The sequence below is a fragment of the Mytilus edulis genome, chromosome 14 (genome assembly GCF_963676685.1).
Source record: "Mytilus edulis chromosome 14, xbMytEdul2.2, whole genome shotgun sequence".
NCBI classification, from domain to species: Eukaryota; Metazoa; Mollusca; class Bivalvia; order Mytilida; family Mytilidae; genus Mytilus; species Mytilus edulis.
In genome coordinates this window covers 20,804,485-20,828,137 of record NC_092357.1, presented here as the reverse complement: position 1 = coordinate 20,828,137, position 23,653 = coordinate 20,804,485, and the positions used below count along the sequence as shown (strand labels likewise).

At 35.2% G+C, this 23,653-nt stretch overlaps 1 protein-coding gene across 1 annotated transcript in view; it reads right to left on the bottom strand.

The window, feature by feature from the left end:
- Positions 1-5,407: 5,407 nt before the first annotated feature.
- Positions 5,408-23,653, bottom strand: part of LOC139504034 (caspase-3-like) — a 33,506-nt gene continuing 15,260 nt past the window's right edge. Inside the window, exons 7-9 of the mRNA XM_071294089.1 lie at positions 8,928-9,320; positions 7,945-8,206; positions 5,408-6,354 (exon numbers count right to left, since the gene is read on the bottom strand). Coding sequence (XP_071150190.1) covers positions 6,213-6,354; positions 7,945-8,206; positions 8,928-9,320 — 797 coding nt within the window. The 3' untranslated portion in view covers positions 5,408-6,212. The remainder of the gene's footprint in view (positions 6,355-7,944; positions 8,207-8,927; positions 9,321-23,653) is intronic.

The window sequence follows — 23,653 nt, the reverse complement described above, 5'->3', positions numbered from 1 at the left end:
TATGTTTGGTAATTTTTATTTCATTTGATCCCTAATTGGAACATAATTATATTGACACATATTACAAGTTCGTACCTTTATAATATTGAAATTTATAAATCGATTGAGAAAAAAACAAATCCGAGTTACAAACTAAACCTGAGGGAAACGCATCAAATATAGTAGTACGGTGACCGAGTAAAGAAAAGTCGCGTATTTAAGGAGTTTAATCGTTATTCGGACTATACGGCTATAAATCACAGTATTGGGAGATCAAATATTAAACTTAACATTTTGACTTGTCGTCAAAAAATCGTACGGTGCAATTTTTGTAAAATGGGCTTTGAAGTACGTAAGTTAACTTAAACGAAAAATCGACTTAGAAACGTTTTGAGTTCTACATTGTAAAATAACGTCCGTGCTATGATTTCTGTTGTTACAACATTGTTGTAACACCTTATTATAACGATTTCAAATAAAGTTTAGTAAAATTAATCCGTTATTAAAGAGTTTATGTAAAAAATTTACACTACGAATATTTTGCATTGAATAGAGTACGTTTCAATTCAATTTCATCATTTTAACGCAAAAATGTACATTAATTAACATTTATATGATATTTCATACCTTTATTAATCAATACTATTAAATTCATTTATCTCAGAAGCACTAATTAAGCAATTCAAGCCAAACACAAGTCCTTACGCTCATATGACGGAGCTATTCAAAGCACATATACAGCCTCTTATAAATACATATAAGCAATTAAGGCTGTATCACTTACATTCAAATACTGGGATGTGTTCCTTGAAGCAGTAGACATTTTCCTGTCAAATTTTAGAGAAGGACTAGAGGGAAATTGGTCACTTCCTTGTGATCGTCATCTCAAATGTAACCTTATTTTTGTTGTAACAAACCGTACTATTTCCTGAAGGTGGATGCCAGTTTACATAGTCGATATGCTTCAACTTTCTGCGAATATTCGATCATCGTTTATGGATGGCTACTTTTCTTAAAGACAGACTCCTGGACAATCTAACGGTCAAGGACCAACATGGCAAGAGAAAATACCGTTATAAAAGCCCCAAGGGGATCAGGTGGCACTGTAGGCTTAAAAAATCAAAAGCATGTTAGATGGACCCGTACTAGACATTTCCTAGAACCCCTTAGTCGTGTAACGCTGAAAATGGCTGGAATTGATGCAAATAATGCAAATTCACAAGAGGATACAAGACCAACATCAATGAAGAGAGACAAAGAACATGCTATTGCTATTGTGAACCATCTGAATTATCCATGACTGATCCCTTTGATGTTGAATCCCATCTTCCATGTCTTATCAATATCTCTTCTAGAAAAAGCATGCTGCAAGAGATATTCGATATTTTTTGCTAACAGCTGTAGAGGAAGGATTGAATATGTCTAAACATTGTATCACTAGTTCACTTTCTTTAGGTCCTTCAAGGAGTTTTTATAGTCCAATATCAAAGTCAAAACTAAAAACGTTGAAAACGTGACCACAAAAACAAACCTTAAATATAAATCGGGGGAAATACTTTTAGGTCACATACATCCATAACATGTATTTAGACGTGCACTGATTGTGGCAAAATATAGAGATGATGTACAATAGAACATGTGCTGTCGCACCCAGTAGGTCCCATTCCAATTCCCCTTTATCAAGATGACGGCACAATGACAAAATCATGTAAGTCTTATTTGTTGAAGTAATTAGAATCTGAAGTTCCTTGAGCACTTTCCGTTCCTTCGTTTGTACCATCACTCCCAACTTACAGTTGGTAAGGCATTGGTTCAATGTATTGATGTTTAGAAAGGTAACCTAAAACATTAGGTGACATTGTAGCTGACTTTTAAAAAATATGTCCCAACAAATTTCTATAGCGCAAACAGTAGCAGATGTTTTTGACCGCTACGTCATGAACAACTCTATAAAGTCTGTCGAAAGGGAACGCCGCACAAAGACTATAGCTTCCACCAAAGTGGTCCAGATTATTCCTGACTACATAATTTTCACAAATCTCCTATGATTCCACCTGATGTGAGCTTTGTATAACCAGAACTTCCGAAATTGTCAAATTATACCAACACTGTTAATGACTGTCGTAATTTGTTAAGCACTCAAGAGGAGGTCAATACTCGATGTCTTAAAATTTGACACCAAGTTTAGAGAAATGGGAAATAGTGGAAGAAAAATCCCACGGACCTCTAAAATAGATGTGATTGTTCTGTGCGTTCACAACCATAAATATATGACACATACGAGCGAGTTGTGGGTGCATGTGAGGAACATTAGCAGTGAAAAGGGTAGGTGAAGACTTTCCCCCATTCACTAACTATGTATCTGTCTTTTCCCAACAATTTGTAAACTATTGCCTGTTGTACATGCACTAACAGGATGCGACATAACTGTCTCTGTTTAGAGTAGGTAAACAAACTGTCTAGAACTTTGAAGGAAACGCACGACTATGTTGGTGTTTTATTTTAGAGTTTCGGTAATATTGATAAAGATAAAGCCCTTGCTTGGGCATGGAAGTTAATTTCAAAGCTTTATGATCAGAATTATCTCTTTAAAACCATTCCATCATAGTAATTATCCAATGCACTCCAAGCTTGCCACCAGTAAAGATGCAAGATTAGTCAGGTTACCTCTCTGTGAGGTAGCACTGAAACAGCGTGTTGTACTTTCTTTGTTTCAAACTAAAAATTTGGAGCGCATGACACATTGCTAACCCTCTTATTTCGTCAATTTTACAATACGGTTGGCGAAATTTAAATGATTCATTACACCCCGTGTATTTTAATCGGCATATGTCAGCAGAATTCTTGCAGGATCTTGTGTGTTCATTGAAGGGAAAATGTGCATGTAAAAAAGTCATGTGTTTGTTCACAACAAAACCCTAAATGTCCGAAGCTTTACTCCTGTAAAGGGTCAGAATTATATAGAAATTTAAAACCATGTTCCTTGACAGATGAACCAGAAGATACTCCTGTCATAATTATGTTGTGAGGATCTCTTTGGTTGGATTTTAGAATTATAAGTGTTTTCGTGGTATTGGGTGCTTTAAAGTTTTCATAAGCTTATGCAAAATACGCCTCCATGATAGCAGGCTTCAGTTAAAATAATAATATTTATCATTTATTGATGAGGTTGAATGTCAGCCGGTAAGGTAACTACTGTAACTTTATTAGAATATTTGCATAATAGATCAAGTGTTTGAAAAAAGCCAATTTCCAGAATAAATCGATTTCCTAATTCATTTGTTTTTCATTTTCGATATAGTTCATAATGTTTAATGATCTGAAAATAATGTCTGTATCTGAAATTTTACCTAAATTGTTGTATATATCTTCAATTTCAAAATTATGGAAGAAAAAAAATAAAAACATAATTTGATCTTTGACCCTATTTTATGCAAAAATGTTACCACATTTCTTTTTGACGACATCGTTATTTCAAAAGTACTAATTTTTCCGAATCCAATGATATATAATATAGCCATATAATATGCTTGACGATTAAATCTAAAAAATATTGGGTCTGGTCACCGTACTATAGGAGGAGAACTACGACACAACAGAAACACAACAATAAAATGTAACACACACAGAAACGACCTAACAATGGACATTTTCCTGACTTGGTACAGGACATTTTAAGAAAAAAATGATGGGTTGAACCTGGTTTTGTGGCATGCCAAACCACCCGCTTTAATGGTAATGTTAAAAATAACATTAAAATGACAACATTACATGACAGGACTACCATACAAATAAATGGGAGAATATAGGAAATATCGGACAGAGAAACACACGAATAATAGCTAACAAAAGGTACCAGATTTAAAATTTAATACGCCAGACGTGCGTTTCGTAAAACATTATATAACATTTATAAATTTTAAACAGATCAAAAATCCGAACAAATAAATACATTGTATCGCAAGTGCTTTTGTTGTTTTAAGATTACATGATATCTCTGTGTATCAACATTTAACAAGTGTTTACATGCCTATTAGGTAATATTGACTATGGCTACCTACATATGCATGACAATTATAAACTAACAATGTTTACACCAAATAATTATCTTAAGATAGAAATAGAATGTTATTGAACCGGAATACTGGATTGCAGTGTACCATAAGAGAAAGACATCTAACAAAGATGAGATTCCTTAAAACATTTTTCGGAAGCCATTAATATAGCTAGTTGGTTGAACGTTGGGGATTTCTGATTCACAGATGATGACGGATGTGTTCCAATCATCGTAACCACAACCGCACACTCCTTTTCCCGACTATGACATGCCGAAAAAGACTTAACATCGGGTTCGTATTTATGAGTCAGAAGACTGAGTATGATACTCTGACACTCCCAAGGCACCTTGTATCACTGCCGGTTTTTTGGTGGCGTTTTGGTTGCACTCTTTTTAAGTTTATCATGTTGAAACCTGTATATTGTAGTTTGTCGTTTGAATGTGCCTTTGGTAACTTCTGTCTCTCTTTTTTTTTTGCAATAGTGGGACTGACATGCCAGTAATTAAGAAATTAAGAAACACATTCTTAAATTGATATGACTCCACGGCAAACAAATATCTTCCTCATAAGTCCGTCGCTGGTGTTATATGTACATGTAACTGGCATCGTCTTGTTAATTTATCTTAAGCTAAACACAGGACAGAAGAAGGAGGAAACACTAGTCAGGAAACTCATTGTTCACTCGTATTTTCGATGATCCTTCTTCCAGAGTTTAGATCAAATTTCTTACAATCTCTGACTCATGTGGCAGGGGTTGAAGTCACAAACCTCAGTGCTCGGAGCACAAAATCATGCTCGAAACATAAAATCCAACATTTTGATTGCTTGATTTTAGAGTACGAGTACAAAAATCATGCTCGAAAGTTTTATGACCGCAAGGCCTGGCCTTAGATACCAGAGAGATATTCAAACCCATAAGTCGATGACAAAATAACAGCCCAATGACAATACGAAACGACAAACGATAATCTATCTTGAGCAACATTTACTAAATCAAAATCCAGTGGCGTCTAGCGGAGCAATCGAAAAGCACTACTGTTCTACAGCGGGTATCCGCTGTGTTGTTCATGCAAAGAGAGTATGTAATTGTGCTAGCCTTAATCCCTCTATCTAACCTTGGACAATGGTGTAACAGAACAACAAAGGAATAAACTAAATCCAGGGAAATAATTCTATATCTATGTGCAGAAAACCCAATAACTTTAACGTTTTGAATATGTGTTTCTTTATAACACACACACACAAACAAGTACAAGTACATTAAAACAATTTAGATAAATATTAAATTTTTAACAAAAATTTAATGCAATATATTGTTTTAATAACATATGTAGATACAAACATGTATTTTTTTTCATATTTAAATGATTATACAAAATGAATTTAAGTCGGTACACGTTTGAAACACATTACAAATCAGATAAGATGAAGTTAATAATCAAGCGTCTTTGTAAAGGGGTGATACACTTTTGAATGTGGGATAACTTGGGTCAAAACACGGGATTTGGGATGTATGCAGAAAAAAGAAGCGGGAAAAAATACAAATTCGTACCATATGAAAAGCCTTATACGCGGTTCGTCATTAAAGGGGGGAAATAATTTATATTACGTCCTATACATTTCTAGGAACGCGATTGGTTAAAAGCAACCGCGTGGAGACCGTGTTTATTTCAATACACGATTAGACGTGGTATCCGTTTCTGTATAAAAACAAAACGATACTTGGAAAAGATCTGAAAGATTTAAAAAAAAACAAAGAAATCGATGATGAAAGATTGAATTGAATTCATAAAACACATTTAAAGCTAACAAGTTGTTAGTGTTGGCATTTGTTCTTGTTAAGACTAATGGAAGTACATTCCCCATTTCCATTCTCAATTTTATCATTATTTTAACAGTATTGAAGACTTTCTCACTAGTCTAAATACCACATTTCAAAAAAGTCGGTAAGATAAATTCGCTACATATAGTGTGCTAGTGGCGTTATACGATATATATGGGGACAAAAAATTCGTTCTCATTTCATATGGAATTTACTGACCCCATATATACCGTATTTGGCGCATAATGTAACGATTCAGGTACACTATGTAAATAAAAACGTCGGCCTCAGTTCTGTTATGTTCATAAATTATCACAGGTCAGCAAAATAAGATACAGTTGTCACAATGATGTTCATTTCAAGTTATCTGGCGAGAAAAAGAGTAATCTCCGCAGTGTTATTTGTGTCATTGGAACTTGTTTTTTTGCTTGTTCTCCTATATTTTCCTCGGAGACATCGTGATTTACTTTAACCATTAACGCTTGTAAATCCAACCTGCAAAAAAAAAAACAAGCTAGATTTACATAAATTCAGTCTTTAGCTTTCGGTAGTGTTTATTCATAAGTTAAATGGTACTTAAATGGTAATGATAACGATTTTGGTATGTTGGAGTATAAAATAAAAATACAATTTTCAGTAAAAATTTAACATTTTCAAATATTAATGCATGAAAGAGAAACATGAGCCTGTCATTGTGTGGTGTCGTTTGGTGATGTATATCACGCTTTTTTTTTTATTCATGGATTATTTTACGCATAAATCAGGCCGTTTGAATTGATTTACATTTTAAAGGTTTACTCTGCGGTGTGGTTTTTTCATTGTTGAAGTCCGTACGGTAACCTTTAGTTGATAATTTTTATGTCATTTGCCTTGCCGAGACTAGTAGAGAGTTGTCACCACACCTTCATTTTTTTATTATATAATAGAGAATATGTTTTGGAGTCACCATAAATCACGACCTACAGAGGAAGACACATATCAACCAGACGGTAGACAAAGCATCAAGGATACTAGGCTTCCTGAAAAGGAACCCAAGACGGTTTAAACCAGAACTCAAAGCCAATACCTAACTAACTATGGTTAGACCAACTAGTGAATGTGAGTCCTCTGTATTGGACCTCTACCAACAAAACCTTGAAAAAGAACTAGAACCAGGGCCGTGTGGGGCAGCTAGGTTCGTGTTCAATGAATACCGAGACGTATCCCCAGGTTTTGTCCAGTCTTAGATGGGAGCCTCTTAAATATCGCTGTTGAAAAGACCGCCTCACCATGGACTACAAGTTACACAATAGATTGATAGATATTGACCCATCAAACTATTACAAACCTGGAGATTCACGGACCAGAGGAGGTCACCTTATACACCAACAGCGTTCTCTAAAATATATTGAGAATGGAAATGGGGAATGTGTCAAAGAGACAACAACCCGACCAACAGTCAACCGCAAAAGGTCACCAACATGTCTTCAATGCAGCGAGAAAATCCCGCACCCGGATAAGTCCATCAGTCTAAAAGACCATTACATGTACTCATTCTTCCCAATATCAACTTGGGAATGGAACACACTACTGGATAAAAACCACAACATCAGTAACACTAGAAGAGTTCAGGGTAAGCTTTACCATTCTACACGAGGCCTTGACAGGAGCTTCTCATACCTAGAACTCATTAGATCCTTTACGTATATAGTTTTAATTTGGAAATAAAATTAACTGTAAATAGTTACTGCTGGTTATGATAATGGAGATGGAAAGGCCTCATGATTATACGAGCAAGAGTCATTATACACTCAATAAGAGTCCGACTCTGTATTGAAAGAAGAAAAAGAAGGGAAAAAAACGGGAAAAGTCCTTTTCATTTTGTTTTTGAATGTACCCAATTCAATCTAAGTCTTAAACATGTACAAATATACTAGTCCAAATGATTTTGACGTCTGGCAAGGCTTTTTTTATTTTTTTCTTTGTAGAAAGGCGTCCCAGAAAAAAAAATTGCCTGGACAGACGTCATAATTATTTGGACTACAAATATACGTACACTGACATAAGTTCGATTTCTCTCCGACGAGGTTCGTATGTTACACTTACGTGTCAGCATGTTTATCCAGATTTTCTGTAAGACTTCTTACAAAAAATGATCCCATTGATTTACTTCTGTAGGATACGTAACCAAATACTGTGGCGTATCCAAGAAGAAAGTCTGATTCATCAGGACTAACTTTCTGGTTATCTGACGCATGCGGAGTTGCATCCGTCTCTTCTGAATTTTCGAACACGGGGGCAACACCCATGTCAATGGATTCATCAAACGATGGACCATCCATTTGAAGATCAGATGACAAAAGCACTCCTAAAATTAAATTACAGAATTAGAATGCGATAATATAGTTCGCCTTTTCAGAATCTAAAGAATCATGGGTAATTTCATTGTTCGAACCCCAAAATAAATATAACGTCATGTCATTGGTTGAATTTTCATTGCTTATGACATTTTTAACCAATCACGGCATGTTGGTGTACACTTTTGAAAATGTTAGGCAGGATGCATTATATTTTGAAACGGCGAATTAAGTAAAAACACAGATTTATCATTTAATGAATATATATGATAATCAAACAAAATCACTGTTGAGGTCAATTTGGTAGAATAAAATAGGCAAATGTTGTTTTATAATCTTTTTTTTTAACCACAGTTTTAAGAATAAGGTACACAATTATCAGTGTCACGACACAGAGACTGACCACTGGTATAACCATACAAATAGTCATAGAACACTTTCAAGATCATTCTCCACTAATTTGGTAGCGACTTTTAATAAAATATTTAAATTTACAATAACGACCTTGACTAGACATGACAGTCTCGCTTAGTTGGCTCAGACAATTTAGTTATGGTTTACAGTGACAGATCCAAGGAGGGTCTTTGGTTTTGAACCACGCTTTTTATTATCAATACTTTTGAGAGTGGACACATGGTTGAAACACGCCCCCTTTTATCCTGGGTTGGAGCCTCTTAAGAATGGCTGGCTCGGCCCAAGCTTCATTACAGTATTAAAGTACACATATCTTACCCGCTTGCATGTCTTTTCCTTGGCAGGCCTGAATGAAGAATAATTTTGGTTTATTTGCTAATGTCTTACATTTTGATGATTGGAAATACATTGTTAGATATCTTATCGGAATAGGTTTGTCATCTACGCCGTACACAAAATTTCCTTGTATTAGGCGATCACCATCTCCGTGAACCAGTTGTCTCGGACTGTTACCAGTTTTTCCTCCTCTATCGTCCATTCTATATATGAAATTTTCTCCACCATGTGACAGTACACACACAACAAGTGCATTAAATTTTGAATGGTCCATGATCGAAATGTCCTTCATAACACCCGCCATATTTTTAACTGTCAAATCTCTGTAAACTGCAATCTTAAACCCAAGTTTTTTAAACGTTGCTTCTAGTCTGGCTATTAAAATTAAAAAAATATTACATACACAAAATTAGTAATATGTGTAAAAAGTCATATTCAATCTTATAAAAAAAGCTAATTAGGAAAATTATAAATTCAATATCAATATTTAACTTAAATTTACTATTACAAAACTAAAGAAATCTTTCAAAATTAACGAATCTGTTATGTATCTCCCTCATGCATATATGTAGCTTTGATTCCTTGTCCAGTGTTTGGCTAGTATTTTGGTCCAATTTGGCTGTAAATACTCGTTAAAGTTTGCATTGATTTTGGTCTCTTGCATTTTTGAAGAAACTTTTATTATTGTTGAAATCAGCATGCACCTGGTGCAGTAAATTTCGTATACGTTAAAGGTATTGGCCAAAATAACAACGTAAAACAACATGCAACACTACGAAAAAGCTGCAAAAAATAAGAGTGAAATAACTTATCATATGTGATACACAACAAAGAATAGTACGAATCACCACAATTGATGTTAAAAAATAAATTTAAAAGAAAATGAACAAACAAAAATGAAATGCACACGGTCCATATTGCCTGACTCCATACAGTCTAAAACTGTTGGGGGATTAATCAGTTAAAATGTTATTAATATACAATAAATGTACATTGTCAGAAAATATATAATTTATTTATAACAACTTAAGAAATTGGATGAAAAGCGAGGCTCTCCGAGGTTTATCTCCTGTTTCGTAGCAAGTACATGTATATTTTATGTTTCCGACAATTTGCATTTATTGTTGTTAATCTACAATTTACACCTGCACTTGAAGCTAAAGTTGTTTCAATTCAAATCATTGTCTCTGATTCATCAAAGAAATCGACATAGTTTAAACGCGGACCACGAAAAGAGGACCTCAAAATGAACTGTTGCGCAAAAAGAAATATCCACATTACCGCTTGCTTAATGTGGAAGCGGAATAACAGGAGACTTTTGTTTGTAAATGTCGTGTACATGTTATTATTTTGTACACGCTATTACTTCTACACACATTTTGTACTAGTAATTACTTGTATGATGCCATCATACAAGTAATTACTTGTACGATTTTGATTAGAAAAAAAATAACAACTTGTACAAAACATTATGTTACCTTGGCTATTTGATGTTTAAAACAAATCAGTACATTGACCTGGTAGATCTAATGAACTTGTTAGTGGTATTTATCTACTCATGCTAAGCCTACAAAATCCAAACAGTTTGACAGTGGTGATAATGGTTGCACAGTAGTATTGCCTGACCCATTAGGATAATGGTAGCCTTTTTAGAATTTTCACCACTTCCTAACACTGCCCAAAATTCTACAAACACAGTTAACTGAACTACTTTTTTGCGATTTTTAGAAACCGAAGGCCACTAGTGTTTTTATGGTTTATATCATGCAATGAATACAAAATTTCAAAAAATCAAAAAAAAAAAATGCATTTCCACCTGTATGCCAAATTATTTCAAATTTTCCTTCACCTGATTCATCCCTCAGTTTGGGAAAGTTTGTTCAGTAGGTACTGTATTTTTTGTGTAAAAAGACTGTTCAGATACATTGAGCTAAGTACACAAAAGACCAACCTTAAAGTCGGAAGGCAAACACTACTGTGTTACCTTATTGACACCTTATTTACCTGACATTTATTTTCATTTATCTGGATAATATTTTTAAGCTTATAATTTGTACAAAATAACATGTAAACGACATATACATGTACACATAAAGCAAACAGTTTATTTGTGTACATGTTATTTGTATTTTTTATTAGACTGACTGCACAACAAAAACTGAAATGCATGCATTGCACAATGAATGTAAGATGTGTCTCAAGCTTATTTCTTCTTTCTTTATATATATTTTTCTCATTTCCATTCTCAATGTCATCTGTCCATTATGTTTATTGCAAGCTGACCTATAAATGTGACGCTTTGTTCACGATTGAAACATCATACAAGTCAACTATATTTCTAAGAAAATTATGTTTTTCACAGGAATAATTCCAGAGATTTGGGCTAATGGAATTATACTCCCTATTCCGAAATCGTCTACAGGAAATTCGCGGGATCCGATGAATTACAGACGGATAACGTTGGTACATGTATGTTATAAACTTTATTGTCATGTGTTAAATAATAAACTGAATGAATGGGAATCCGAGAATAACATGTTATGTGATGTTCAGAACGTTTTCATGAAAGGACGGAGCACTATTGATAATATTACATCGCTTACATCAATTATAGAAACCAGAAAATGTAACTGATTATCAACATTTGTTGCATTTATAGACTTCCGCAAAGCATATGATTGTATTGATCGTAAAATTTTATTTCGGAAACTTCAAAGTATTGGTATTCAAGGAAATATATATGAATCAGTCCATGCGAAAAGGTACAAAAACGAAAAATTTACGAAATTCTAAAAAGTGTGCATAATTATTGGTAGTAAACTTGTAATTTATAAAACGCATTTACTTTCCCTCATATCATATATCAAGCTGTGAGCTACACGCACCTGCGAGTGTTGAGACCCTCCCCTTTAGTTTTATCAAGATTTTTAGTGATTTTTTCATATATTTCAATCATTTTCAAAGTACAGTTTAAAAGGCTTGATTTGCCAATTGATAATGTTAAACCTGGTAGCAGTAGCGATAAGGCTCTCGCTTACGATGCGGATATCAATGCCATCAAACCGGGCAACGGTTCGAATTCCGTGCAACTATGGTTGATTTATATAATATTAAATAACTTAACTTAACTTAAATTTCAATTTCTAAAACACAAGATGTCATAGTTTTTGCATTTTCCCTCATGTTTTAATGTTGTCTTACTTTCTTTAAACCTGTAGAACTGACGGAAATTATTGACTTTTGTCTCTTTAGTGTCATAATTTTTTATAGTTTCTGGTCGGTTAAGCATTAGTCCGGGGAACAAATGATTTTACACTTGCTCAAATACCAAAAATTCAGATATTTCTACGTCTTTTTCGGTTTTAGTTGACAAATTCGGGATAGAATTGACAATCTTATGAATGTTTACATTTATGTAATGTTTTTTCGGATAAAATCGTTTTTCAAAAATACTATAACAAACTTTGATAACGTGTCCTGTAAAGTTTACCAAAAGGACGTTTTGTACCTTTTCGCATGGACTGGCTCATATAACGCTTATGTTCTAAGGCTTGTATAAAAGTGTGGAATGATGTGTGAGGATAAACAGCTGCAAAAACAACCAGGCAGAAGCTAGCGAACAATTGATAGCAAACAATAAGCCAGCGAACAATAAGGCGATATATCGAGAAACCAAAAAACAGAATAAGACAACAACGGCCGTTAAATCAAAAAATATTCAAAAAGGCAGAAAATCCGTTAAAATATAGCAATTTTAACTCAATTTTGAAATGGTTTTATCCCATCTATTGATAAAACAAGTCACATCTCTATTTAGGCTTACATTCAGTACCACAATAACTCTCATCTATCAACGGATTATTTGTATTTTGTATTATATTTGTAGGGCCACCAATGCACCCTCTTCAATTTAGAATGTATGTAAAAGTAGTCCTACCCTGTAAATTATAGCACCATTGATGTCATTGTTTAATTAAACTAAAATACACATTTGCAGAAACGGGATCGGCCTCTTCTGGAGATAAATAATGAGGGGTGTCACGGGGTATGACTATATAGGTCTTGTAGAGGAGAAACAGGCGCTTCTTTTGCACCAGGTATTAAAGGGCGCTATGTTCAAAAATCTGAAACTAGAGCTGAAAGTTTGAAAAAAATGGCAAAACAATAGGGGGGTCGGCCTCTTCCAGTCTTCTAGAGAAAAATAATGAGGGGTGTCACGGGGTATGACTATATAAGTCTTGAAGAGGAGAAACAGGCGCATCGTTTTCGCAAGGTATCGAAAGGCGCTATGTTCAAAAATCTGAAATTAGAGCTCAAAATTTGAAAAAATGGCCAAAAAACAGGGGGTCGGCCTATTCTAGGGCTTCTAGTGAAAAATAATGAGAGGTGTCACGGGGTATGACTATATAGGTCTTAAAGCAGAGATACAGGCGCTTCTTTTGCACCAGATATAGAAAGTCGCTATGTTAAACAATCTGAAACTAGAGCTGAAAGTTTGAAAAAAATTGTCAAAAAAATAGAGGGGTCGGCCTCTTCCAGGCCTTCTAGAGAAAAATAATGAGGGGTGTCACGGAGTATGACTATATAGGTCTTGAAGAGGAGAAACAGGCACTTGTTTTGCGCAAGGTATCGAAAGGCGCTATGTTCAAAAACCTGAAACTAGAGATGAAAGTTTGAAAAAAATGGCCAAAAAATAGGGGGTTGGCCTAGTCTAGGGCTTCTAGTGAAAAATAATGAAGGGTGTCACGGGGTATGACTATATAGGTCTTGAAAAGGAGAAACAGGCGCTTCTTTTGCACCAGGTATTGAAGGGCGCTATGTTCAAGATCTGAAACTAGAGCTGAAAGTTTGAAAAAAATGGCAAAAAAATAGGGGGGTCGGCCTCTTCAAGCCTTCTAGAGAAAAATAATTAAGGATGTGACGGGGTATCACAATAAAGGTCTTGTAGAGAAGAAACAGGCGCTTCTTTTGCGCAAGGTATCGAAAGGCGCTATTTTCAAAAATCTGAAGCTAGAGCTCAAAGTTTGAAAAAAATGGCCAAAAAACAGGCGGTCGGCATATTCTAGGGCTTCTAGTGAAAAATAATGATGGGTGTCACGGGGTATGACTATATAGGTCTTGTAGAGGAGAAACAGGCGCTTCTTTTGCGCAAGGTATCGAAAGGCGCTATGTTCAAAAATCTGAAACTAGAGCTCAAAATTTGAAAAAAAATGGCCAAAAAACAGGGGGTCGGCTTATTCTAGGGCTTCTAGTGAAAAATAATGAGGATTGTCACGGGGTATGACTATATAGGTCTTGAAGAGGAGAAACAGGCGCTTCGTTTGCACCAGGTATTGAAGGGCGCTATGTTTTAAAATCTGAAACTATAGCTGAAAGTTTGAAAAAATGGCCAAAAAATAGGGGGTCGGCCTATACTAGGGCTTCTAGTGAAAAATAATGAGGGGTGTCACGGGGTATGACTATATAGGTCTTGAAGAGGAGAAATATGCGCTTCTTTTGCACCAGGTATTGAAGGGCGCTATGTTCAAAAATCTGAAACTACAGCTGAAAGTTTGAAAAAATAGCCAACAAATAGGGGGTCGGCCTATTCTAGGGCTTCTAGTGAAAAATAATGAGGGGTGTCACGGGGTATGACTATATAGGTTTTGAAGAGGCAAACAGGCGCTTCTTTTGCACCAGGTATCGAAAGGCGCTATGTTCAAAAATATGAAACTAGAGCACAAAATTTGAAAAAATGGCAAAAAAAAGGGAGTCGGCCTATACTAGGGCTTCTCGTGAAAAAAATGAGGGGTGTCATAGGGTATGACTATACAGGTCGTAGAGGAGAAACAGGCACTTCTTTCAATTTTTTCTCTTTTTTTAATATATGCGCAGAATTTATCTTCGTTTCAAATTAAAAAAAAAACCAACATAACATTTCGTTGCATATAAGAAAATAACCATCACTGGCAGTTAACCAATCAAAGGAGTAGGACCGGCCAGAGCCGATTTTGGCCTAAAATTTCATGTTCTTCTGAGGACATATTTTGGACACTTTTTAAACATTTAAGTGTCTATTTCAATTGATTCAATTAATAATGTGAAAGATTTTAACTGATTTACTCATAAAAAACGCTCCGATTCTAGCTTAAATATGACACATTATATAGGTAAAGAACCACTAATTCAGGCCCTGTCGGAAAGAACATAAAGGTATGTTGATTTTTTCATCACAAGTCAGGATAAGGTACAATTTTGACATGACATAACTGCCACTTTATTTGAACTTAAGACAAAATAGCCATTAATGCTTGAAACTGCAGAATTTAGCATAGAAAGCAATGGGGCTATGAATTAGTGGTTTTATACCTATTAAATCTGCCAAAAATTGTCACTTGTCAGATGTTTTTTGTCAAAAATGAAAGTGGCCGCATTCGTGCTCATCCTCAACCTTTATATATGTTATGTATTATAATCAAACACAACTCACATTTCAATATTAAGAATGAACACGAATGCATCCACTTTCATTTAAGATGGGAACTGTCTAATAATTTAACTAAACTGCTAAAATGTTTAAGATTTTGAAAATTTTAGCATGACTTTATGATGTTAGTACCCGATATATGTGTATTGTATTGTCTAAAACAACACATACGTATGTAACAGAAGCATTCTACTTTCCGTTAAACAACAACTACTGGCCGAAGAACGTCTCTGACGTATTGATCACAACTAAGGTTTCCTCGTAGAGTGACCAAGTATAATTTGGAGTCAAATAATAAATCACAATACCATCATAGAGCCTCCACCGTAATCTTCTCAATCTTCCATCTGTTACATTCAGAAGAAACCGGCTCTTGTCTGAACAATGGATCTTGCACCACATCTACAAGTTTTAACCACGACGAGCGAAGCACCATAGCAAACGCAGTTGTTAATGTTGGTCAGTTAACATTGGACGTCTTAAGCTTATTACCCATCTTGACATTAGTCCTGATTTTAACCGGTTCCTCACGATTGATAGCTGTCTATGAATTAACCATTCTCTTTTAACAATGTTTAAAAACAGGACTTGTTGCGAATTACATTCGTCTAAATATGCATTGCAGCGCCCTGTCTTCACGAAGCGATGTTACCAATTAGTTTGGCAAGTCTTTAACGATTGGTTTGGATGTGTTTCCGTACAAGCCTGCTGACTACAGTATAATGGTAGCCCATCTGACATCCAATGCGATAGCTTATACAACCCTGATGACCGCCTGTCGATCATCTGCCTTCTTTGAGCCTCTGATATTCGTCTTCGTACCATCTTCACAGAGTGTGAATAAAATGTTCAAATCGCCGGACTTAAATACTCAAATTTGAAGCACGTGGAAACTGCATTTTAATTTAAATGGAATGCATTGTTCACGTGTATGATACGTCAATATCTTAATAACCGGTCAAACCTGTATGGTCACATCTTCTGAAGGAACATTGATCTTGTTAAAATCTATGTTTATATTCAAATTTTAACTTTGTTAACAGTTAATTTATAATTATAAACATATCAATGATAACTCAAGTCAACACAGAAGTGATGACTACTGGGCTGGTGATACCCTCGGGGAAATAAATATCTACCAGCAGTGGCATCGACTCAGTGGTTGCAATTAAACGCATCATAGATACCAGGATTTAAATTTTATATTTACGTCAGACGCGCGTTTCGTCTACAATAAACTCATCAGTGAAGGGCAAACAGGTGCATCGTTTGCGCAAGGCTTCAGGAGGTGCCATGTTTAATTTTGTCGAAAGGAACTAAAATTTAGTGAAGAACAAATTCAACTCAACTGTCAGACAAGAACGTGACAACCTTAAAAAAAACATATCAGAGTCAGCAAAGACTAATTTTGAATTTCTCGTCATATAAAGTCATAATTTCCACATCCGAATAACATGATAAAAGAGATAGTAAAATGTGTAATGTAAGTACTGATAAAGAGAATGCTGAATACTGGCTGATTTTTTTTTGTCCAAGGGTATGTCGAAAAGAAAACGACGAAGACGAAAGAACTTTAGTGCGACGGACAGCTGGTATACAACCTAAAGTTGTATATGCACTTACAGAATTAACAGCCAGTCTACTTTTTATTATTTGAACAGTTTATTCATATCAGAGGTTTTGTACCAGAATTAAACAAAATTAGCAAAGAGTACTGCATTGTTAAAAATATATGATAGTTAAACTACATACAGACCAGTTAACTTTATCAATGACAATACAAGCGCCACAACCTTAAAGACGGTATAATTACCCTTGTCCACGTGCGGGCATTGTCTGAAAAAAATAAATGTATACTAGGCAAAAAAAACAACGTTAATTGGTTTTTAATTTGAAAATTTCGCATATATTAAATGAATAATTTATCTATCAAATTTAATCATTTATAAAAATAACCATTTTTTCAAGAATTTACCTGTATAGAGTTGGAATCGAGTTGTCCTTTTTGTCATTTATTGTGTCGAACACGCTTGTTAACAAAAGGTCGATTTAAAAATTGAAAAAGTTACACGTCTACGCCAAAATGAGAGAGAACGAGCTATTCGGATGTTGGCAGCAGGAATAACTCAAGTGCAGGTTGCAAATCATTTTAATGTCTCTGGAATGACTATTTCACGGCTTAAGACTCGTCTTAGAGATACTGGCACAACAAATGATCGCCCCCGTAGTGGCAGGCCACGTGAAACGACGTTACGTCAAGACAGACACATCCGCATCATTCAACTCCGGAATCGATTTGTAAACGCGTCACAAACTCCACGACAAACCAACGGAAGACATAACAACAGAATATCTGCTCAAACAGTTCATAACCGATTGCGTCAAGTTGGTCTTAGAGCTTGTCGCCCATTGAAGGGACCTATCCTTACGCAGCGTCACAGGATGGACAATGGACACGGGCACGGATTCGATGGAATAGGCAAACATGGAGACGCGTTCTTTTTACCGATGAATCTAAATTCAACTTGAAATTTAGCGACAGCAAAGCCGGGGTCTACCGGAGACGCAATAAACGATTTTCTGATACGTGCGTGCAGGAAACAGATCGGTTTGGTGGTGGCGGAATCATGGATTGTGGCGGAATTACCTACCAGGAACGCACCGAGCTCAAAATCATCGTTGGTAACCTAAATGCAACAAGGTATAGGGACGAAATTCTGGCTCCAGTTGTTCTCCCGTTTCTCCGAAGACATCGTTCTAACCACGTTTTTCAGCAGGACAACGCCCGTTGTCACGTGCCACACATTTCGATGACCTTTTTGGAGAATAACCATATTCGTGTGTTGTCTTGGCCAGCAAGGTCTCCAGATTTATCACCAATTGAACATCTTTGGGAGGAACTTGGACGACGTATCAGAAATAGCCAAAATCCCCGGAAACGCCCAGCTCCGAACAGCACTTTTCAGGGAATGGAACAACATCCCTCAAGATTTTATTCAACGTCTTATTGATTCCATGCGTAGGAAGTGTCAGGCGGTCATAAATTGAGAGGTGGTCATACAAGGTATTGACATGTTAACCCAAATTATGTACTCGTCCTGTTAAAATTGTCCGAAAATGTGCAATATTGTTTTCAATAAAAAAAAAAAAAACTTGTTATTGTTCTCTTCAAAATTATGTTAGCTAACTATTCCTTTAAATTTTTGTTATCATTTTTTTGTTATAAAAAATTTAAATGATCTTATAAGCATGTAACGTTTCTTTTTTTTTGCCTTGTATACATAAAAAAAAAAAAGAAACGTTACTTTGCTTTTTAAGTAAATATATTAATTTGTAATATTTTCAAGATTAAAACTAATGACCTGAAAAACTTATTTATGATCATTTAATATTTTTTTTTTTAATTCGAAGATAACGTTACGCCATTTTTCGATTTCAAACAAATACGCATTTTTCAATCATTTATCTTTATAGAGATGGAATTCCGTTGTACTTTTGATCATTAAAAGTGTCGAGCACTACTGTCGCATTAAACAAATGAAATCGTTACACGTAAGGCAATGCTACGTCTACGTCATAGTGAGAGAGAACGACCTATTGGGATGTTAGCAGCAAAAATGACTCTATTAAATGTACAGGTTGCAAATCATCTCAATGTCTCTAGAATGACTATTGAAAGGCGTTTAAGACTCGTCTTAGAGATACTGGTACGACATATTTACGTCCCTGAGGTTGCAGACCACGTGAAACGAAGTTACTTCAAGATTAGCACATCCACATTATCCATCACCGGAATCGATTTGAACAAACTCGTGGAAAAAACAAAAATAGGATATTTGCCCAAACAGTTTGTAATCGACTTCATCTAGTCAGCCTAAGAGCTCGACGTTCGTTTCATTGACATATCCTTACGCAGCATCGAAGGATGTTGCAAGTTAAATTGATAGGGTATAGATTCGATGAAATAGACTAACATGGAGACAAATCCTTATTACCGATGAATCGAAATTCAACTGGACATTTATCGACGGCAGAGCCATGGTCTTCCGCAGGTGCTAGGCATGATTTTCTGATGCGTGCGAACAGGAAACAAATTGGCTTAAGGGTGGCGAATTTATGGTTTGGGACGGAATAACCTACCAGGAACGAACCGATCTGACAATTATTGAAGGAAACCTAAATGCAAAAAGGTATAGGAACGAAATTGTGGCTCCACTCTTTCTTCCGTTTCTCCGAAGGATCGTTAAACTACGTTTTTCAGCAGAACAACGCCCGTTGTGAACACATTTTAATGAGTTTTTGGAGAATAATTACAATTGAGTGTTACCGTTGCCAGTAATGTTTAGATTGTTGCCAATGAGACATCTTTGGGACGAACTAGGAAGACTAATCAGAAAGAGTACAAATCCATCGAAAACGCTCGCCAAAATCGAATAGCACTTTGCAGGGAATATAACAACACAAAGGGTCATTGATAAAGAGGGATGATCAAGGGTAGTTTCTTCAGGTACTGGAACATGAATGACAACAATATCACCATCCTGAAAGCTTCGTGGGCCAGTTCGGATGCTGTAATGAAATGTTGGTTCATCAAAAAGCATGTGCGAAACCTCGTGCGACCAGATTTGAACGGTTATAAAATGGATGAAGATAGAATAGGATGCAGCAATCAAAGAACATGAGAAAAAATAATGGACAAGCTGGACAAGTATGACCACAAACTTAAACATGCAGAACCATTGATTTGTTAACTTCACATAATTAAAACGGCAGAGATCCAGGTCATGAATGTTTGGTTAGCAAAACAAGAAGAATTAAAAACAATTGTTCAGAGAACAATTGACGGTCTTTCCACCAGTTAATATCTATTTTGATATTAGAATATTAAAAATCAGTCTAAAATGTCAGTTCATGTTGCTTTATGATGTATAGATATGAATTTAAAGCAAAGGTCAAAATCTAGAACGTCAAATTAACCTATGACCTTGACCTCAATTCCAAGGTCACAAACTGAGGATCTCAAATCAAAAGACCCTAGGTCTCTAATATGTATGGTTAATGAATTATATCACTTTACATATAATTTAAGATATGATAGGGGCAAAAACTCCCATTCATTGTCTACGCACCATTTCAACTAAAATTATTAAGTTACGACATGTCGCAACTAACAATTTAGTGAAAATAATTTGTCGATATCATATACGGTTTCTGGAAATGAGTGGAAATAAGCCTAATTCAAAAATTAGAATTTGACCTTGACCTTTGACCTTGACCTAATTTTCATTTTTTTGGACCAAGGACCTCAAATCCAAAGATCCTATGTCTCTATCACTTATGGTGTTCCAGTTTAAAATACGTTTCAAAATTTCAAATACAAAAGGGGAAATAACTCTCATATGGAGTGTTCATATTGCTTCGGTCGAAATCGGACAAATCATGCGAAGGATGTAACGAGCAATTTTATAAAATAAATTTGTCGTAATCTTTTACGGTTGCGAAGAGTCGTGATCACAAGGAAAACAGTGTTTGGGGAGATAACTCCTACAAAGAAAAGTATTTGGTTACGCAGAATAAATTTCAAAAGCGCATAAACTGTTCGATATCATATTCCAAATATCTAAGCGACATATTGCGAAACAAATATTTATCGCAAGAACAAAATTAGGAGAAAAAAGAAAAAAGAAAAAAAAATAATCAGAAGAAAAACAATAGGTCTTTCCACAGAAAAGTGGAAAGACCTAACAAGAAACTGAAATTCAATAGATTTACGAAGTGAGATGTATTGAGACAAACTAGAGTAGATATCGAAACCTTAATAATTGAGGGTAATACGATGCATCATACTCATACCTCTCGTAAATACAACACACGTGGCGTTTACTATGCGCCGCACAAAATTTAATGTCACGCCACTTTGACATCTTTCTATGATTAATACATCTATCACATAGTTATGAAGTCCTTTATTTCTATTTTAAGCAAGGAAAAGTAATACAAAGCTGAAAGCCATTTGTTCCGGAAATAAACGAGCACTTACAAGACTTTAGAAGAATTTTGGATACATAACTGGATAGTTTCGATATAGAAATTGAGGAAGTTACAGGTATTTTAGATTCCGTGTCACAGAAAAGGGATATTTAGATAGGTCTTAATGATAAATAAAGGCAACAGTAGTATACCGCTGTTCAAAACTCATAAATCCATGGACAAAAAACAAAATCGGGATAACAAACTAAAACCGAGGGAAACGCATTAAATATAAGAGGAGAACAACGACATAACACTAAAATGTAACACACATAGACAAAATCCCACGAGAATAACAAATATAACATATATATATAACATCAAAACCAAATACATGAATTGGGGATAGACAAGTACCGTGACACGTCTTATCGCAATGTGAATTTACACTCAAAAATAAGAGAAAACAAACGACACAACGTTATAATGTAATACACACAGAAACGAACTATAATATAACAATGACCATATTCCTGACTTGGTACAGGGCATTTTTAAAGGAAAAAATGGTGGGTTGAACCTGGTTTTGTGGCATGCCAAACCTCGCACTTTTATGGCCATATGAAATATAACATCAAAATGACAACACAGGACTACAATATAAATAAATTGGAGAACACAATTGACAAAGAATCACACGAACAACAGCCAACAAAAGGCAACAAGTTCAAAATTTGTATACGCCAGAAGTGTATTTTGTCCACACAAGACCTATGTGTGACGCACAGATACAAAAGTTTGAAAGCCGAAACGAGTACAAAGTTGAACAGCATCGAGGACCAAAAGATCAAAAAGGTTGTGCCAAAAACGGCAAGGGTTTTCTGTTAAGTTACCAGAAAATCCCTATAAATTAGAGTAATTTATACTTTTGCAAACAGTAAATTTAATAAAATGAATATACAAAAGATGTACATGATAAAGCTGAAGTATTAACTAATTACAGGAAACAACTGAAATACATTTACATAACCAGACATTTGAAACACAAAAGTAGACACATCCGAATACGTTTAAACCTCTAAGCCAAGTGACGTCCTATTTGAAACTGAAAAATGACGAAAAAATGACGTCATTTGAATTAGTAAAACAGAGCATCAAAAAATGAAAAATGACGTCACATAAGAATGAATAAGATAGAATTAGGATTAATTTAAGATTATATATTTGAACTAAATACTGATATTGCATTTAATAACAAAGCACATTTTAATTCTTATTAATATAAAACTGAGGTAGCAATTAACTATATTATAAAACTATGTCAGGTTTGTTATGAATCTAACTTCAAACGTAAAATTTCGTACTGATTACTTTGAACGAAATCAAATCTGATAAATGAAGGCGGTGATTAATTTTCTTTACCATAACACATAAATATAATAGAAAAGACGTCAACACATTTGACAAAATCCGATGAGAATTACAAATATAACATTAAACATTTAAACTAAATAAATGAATTTGGGATGGATAAGTACCGTAAAATTGGAGAAGCTTGCTCAGATGAAAAGGTGGTGGAAGAGATTCAGCAAACAGATCAGTATATGTTCGTTAAGATTAAAAAATCCGTCAAATTATTTTTTTTATTCAATCCTCATAATCATCTAGTCATAATTTACCCGTCAATACTACCGTTTTTTCAAGCTTGCCTCTAATACACCCATACATATCATAATTTCACCTACAGACAATAGTGTACCCGCAAGTGACTCCTCCCAATATCACCCGCACGCCAATTCAATTGATGCACGTCGACATCTCTTGTTCAATAGAATGCAGCATATATTCATGCTAGTTACCCTGCTTTATCAGAGAAAACCGCTAAACCATTGGTTACTAGTTGTAACCTTTAAATTATCTAGAGAGGTTAGTTTAAACGTAGTTATTTTAAGTGAATTTGGGAACAAGTTATTGTAACTTAAATTAATCATACCCCTCTCTTCTTTTATTGTGCGAATGCTGCCTTGTAGCGGCATAAGCCTGCTATATTTCGGAAGCTACCAGGTTGTCTTTTACGTGCAAGTGGTATGGCTCTCTTTTAACACGTGGTCAGTCGTTTATCCTTCCGACAGATTATCGTCGTTCCTGAAGACAATACTCGCAAATGGTGTCAAGGAAGAGCCGAAAATTTGGTCATTGAAATTGTCTCCCAGAAACAGAGGTGGGACCATGAACCTTTGTGCTTGAAATTAGAGGTTGTGACTCCATGTCT